The following is a 3,725-nucleotide window of genomic DNA, read 5'->3' as shown; positions in this document are numbered from 1 at the left end:
TACTGCTTGCTTGGCTTACTGTGCTTGCTTGGCTTACCGGGTGCTTGCTTGGCTTACTGTGCTTGCTTTCGTCACGTCAGTTTGCTTACTGTGCTGGCTTGGTTTTCCGCTGAAGCACATCTGCACTTCTCTTGCTGTTGAATCTACCATTTTTTGTAAGGGCATTTTTCAGCTTCAGTTCTCTTCACGTAACCACCATTTTTCTGGCTTAAGCGCCGTTTGGTTTGCTAAAGGTTTGCTTGGTTTACATGTTTGGCTTGGTTTGCTGTGCTTGCTTGGCTTACTGTGCTTGCTTGGCTTACTGTGCTTGCTTGGCTTACTGTGCTTGCTTGGCTTACTGTGCTTGCTTGGTTTGCTGTGCTTGCTTGGCTTACTGTGCTGGCTTGGTTTTCCTGCTGAAGTACATCTGCACTTCTTGCTGTTGAATCTACCATTCTTTTTAGCGCATTTTTCAGCTTCAGTTCTCAGCCGCACTATCGCATTTTTCTGGTTTACTTTGTTTTGGCTTGGTTCCACTTGGTTTTTCTGGATGTCTGCGACTTGGTTTTCTTGAATGTCCGTGACTTGGTTTTTCTGGACGTCCGTGACTTGGTTTTTCTGGATGTCCATGACCTGGTTTTTCTGGATGTCCATGACCTGGTTTTTCTGGATGTCCGCGACTTGGTTTTTCTGGATGTCCATGACCTGGTTTTTCTGGATGTCCATGACCTGGTTTTTCTGGATGTCCGCGACTTGGTTTTTCTGGATGTCCATGACCTGGTTTTTCTGGATGTCCATGACCTGGTTTTTCTGGATGTCCGTGACCTGGTTTTTCTGGATGTCCATGACCTGGTTTTTCTGGATGTCCGTGACTTGGTTTTTCTGGATGCCCATGACCTGGTTTTTCTGGACGTCCATGACTTGGTTTTTCTGGATGTCCATGACCTGGTTTTTCTGGATGTCCGCGACTTGGTTTTTCTGGATGTCCGCGACTTGGTTTTCGGATGTCCATGACCTGGATTTTTCGCGGATGTCCGCGACTTGGTTTTCTGGATGCCCATGACCTGGTTTTTCTGGACGTCCATGACTTGGTTTTTCTGGATGTCCATGACCTGGTTTTTCTGGATGTCCGCGACTTGGTTTTTCTGGATGTCCGCGACTTGGTTTTTCTGGACGTCCGCGACTTGGCTTCTTTGGATGTCCTCGACTTGGTTTTTCAGGACGTGTTCTTGGTTCTGAATCTGGATTTTCATTGGATTTGTCATCATCGGTTTCAGATGATCCTGAATTTTCATCAGATTCAACAGGTTTAGTTTCCTTGTCATCATCATCATCTTCTTCAGTCTCATGTTTTGGAGGAGAAGGTTTTTCGCAATCACATGTTTGTGGATTGAATTTTCCATTTTCTTTGGCACAATCGGCAGCGCCCTTCTTTTTCATTGCATCATCACATGTTGGTTTTGGTCCTGGTCCTGGGTGTGGATGAGGATGTGGTTCTGGTCCTGGAACTGGTTTCTCATCAGATTTATCATCGTCGCTTTCAGATGATCTGATTTTTCATCAGAATCAGCAGGTTGTGTTTCCTTATCAGGCTTTTCGCAATCACATGTTTGTGCATTAAACTTTCCTTTTCTTTCCCATCGCATTCAGCTGCAGCCTTTTGTTTCATTGCATCATCACATTTTTGGTTTTGGTCCTGGTCCTGGTCCTGGTTGTGGAGCTGGTTTTGGTTCTTCACTTGAACTTGATTCTTGAGCTACTTTCACCTTCTTCTTCTGGTTCAACTTCATCATCACCTGGTTTCTTTCCTTCTTTTCTTCTTAATGATTTCATCAGATTCACCATCATCTTCTTCTGATGTTTCTGTCTCATCTTCTATGACTTCTTCGATCGTTTCTTCTTCATCGGGCTCAGTATTGCCTTTGTTTTCCTTTCCTTTCTTTCCTGTTGGTTTAACTCCGGCTGTTGTTGACTGTGATTTTAAAGTTTAATTATATTATTTTATTTTGGAATATATAAATGACTGTTTAGCAGAGTTTCGACCAAAACTGCAAGTCTGCAATTGCGTTAAATGCAAAAATGCAGGCCTACTGTACGCGGTATCGAACATTTGGTTTTTAGACAAAGTGCCTGAATAATTTCTAGACAAAAAAACTATTTGTATTGAACTTTAAGGAACTCTTTTGTCAAAAATTGAGTTATTTAATTATTTTCAGCTTACCTCGTTTCATATTCGTAGTCGTACTCGTACTCATATTCATCACTAAAATATTATTAAGATTCAATTTTTAAATTTATAAAATTAATTTTTTAAATTTAATCAGAATAAAATTCTAATTTCAATATTAAATCACTAAATACTAAGAACTATCATTCAAATAAGGAATAGCTTTATAAATTAAAATTAGAAATATTTTTGAGTAATTAAAAAATACTTACTAGTACTCGTCGTCGTAGTACTCATCATCGTAGTATTCATCGTCGTAGTAATCATCGCCATATTCATAGTCGTCACCACCGTCGACTGGACCTTCAGGATCTGATGGACCTTCTGGCTGGCCTGGATTTTCAGGCTTACCTTCTGGTTTCTCAGGTCTGTCGGTTCGTCTCGGTCTCTCCGGTGGTGCCGGCGTTGTTTCCATATCGGCGATTCTCTTTTTCGGAGGAGGTTGAGCATTTGGGTTTTCCTTCTTAATGATTTCCAACACTTCATCAGAGCATACAATCTCTTTGTTAGTGTTTTCTTCACATGAAGATTCGGATTTAGACCCGAACATAATTTGCAGTTCCAATAAGGAACAGCAAAATTAAAAATGATTTTTCATTTTTTTTTCACTACTTTTTTCACTTGGTTTTCACTTATTTTACACTTCTTTACTATTTCTAGGAGAAGTCTGGAAATGAATTCCAAAACTGACTTTTCTAGGCTCCGAGGTCCTCCTTTATACCCATAAATTGAGAGAATCTGTCATGTGACTCAAATTTACTCTCATCCAGTCTGATATAGAATAATTTTAGTTCATCTTTTTAGTAAATTTTATTAATAAAAAGTAGTTCAAATGTTGTGCTGAAGTCGACATCTGTTTTAAACTATGTCATTGGCGATGTGTTCAGGAGAGAACCTAACTTATTCGATTGATAGAATGATCAACATGGTTTGTAGTGAACAGCTAAATTAATTTATTGCTATCGACTTTGCAACCATTTTTAAATTTTTTTTTAAGAAATTATTGAATTACCTTAAAATTTAGGTGTTAAAATTGTCAAAATTCAAGTTAAAACAGGAAAATTGATAAAATAAGGCAAAATTTTAGTTGTCCTGTAATTGAAAAAGAACTAAAAGTTTCATTCAAATGCATGGTTGAAGTTATTAATTTAACGATTTCTTAGGCTTGATACCGCCAAATACACCGCTGTTATCCAATTCATTTGTGGAGAAAAACGTTATTAAAATATAGAATAAAATAAATCAAACTAAAATCATTCTTTAACAGTTTAAAACAATTCATACCAGGTATAAATTATTATCTTCAATTTTGCGCCAATCTTTTTCGTAAACAAACTTTTCAAATTTCAAATTCACTAAAATTATAAATGTTCACATTAATTTTCGGATCACTATAGATTCCTATTACTTCACATTACATTTATACTACAATGTCATTTGATTCATCGATCTTAAAACCACTAAATAAATTAAATAAATAATTTTCGACTTTTTTACACACACAAAATCAGAAACTCAA

The 3,725-nt window shown here is 37.6% G+C and overlaps 1 protein-coding gene across 1 annotated transcript; it reads right to left on the bottom strand.

Moving 5' to 3' along the window:
• Positions 1–457: 457 nt before the first annotated feature.
• On the bottom strand, positions 458–2,778 carry LOC139087958 (basic salivary proline-rich protein 4-like). The gene is made up of 7 exons (XM_070636934.1): positions 2,419–2,778; positions 2,201–2,242; positions 2,023–2,035; positions 1,776–1,951; positions 1,044–1,528; positions 805–957; positions 458–645 (listed from the first exon to the last, which is right to left on the bottom strand). Exons 1-7 carry the CDS (start codon positions 2,754–2,756, stop codon positions 458–460), a joined length of 1,395 nt encoding a protein of 464 aa, XP_070493035.1. The 5' UTR covers positions 2,757–2,778.
• Between the last annotated feature and the right edge of the window lie 947 nt (positions 2,779–3,725).

Source organism: Chironomus tepperi, unplaced genomic scaffold (genome assembly GCF_022539635.2).
Source record: "Chironomus tepperi strain 1889 unplaced genomic scaffold, CSIRO-AGI_Ctep_v1 contig_150, whole genome shotgun sequence".
Classification (NCBI taxonomy): Eukaryota; Metazoa; Arthropoda; class Insecta; order Diptera; family Chironomidae; genus Chironomus; species Chironomus tepperi.
The sequence above is the reverse complement of the archived record's forward strand: the minus strand, read 5'-3'. Positions and strand labels throughout refer to the sequence as shown.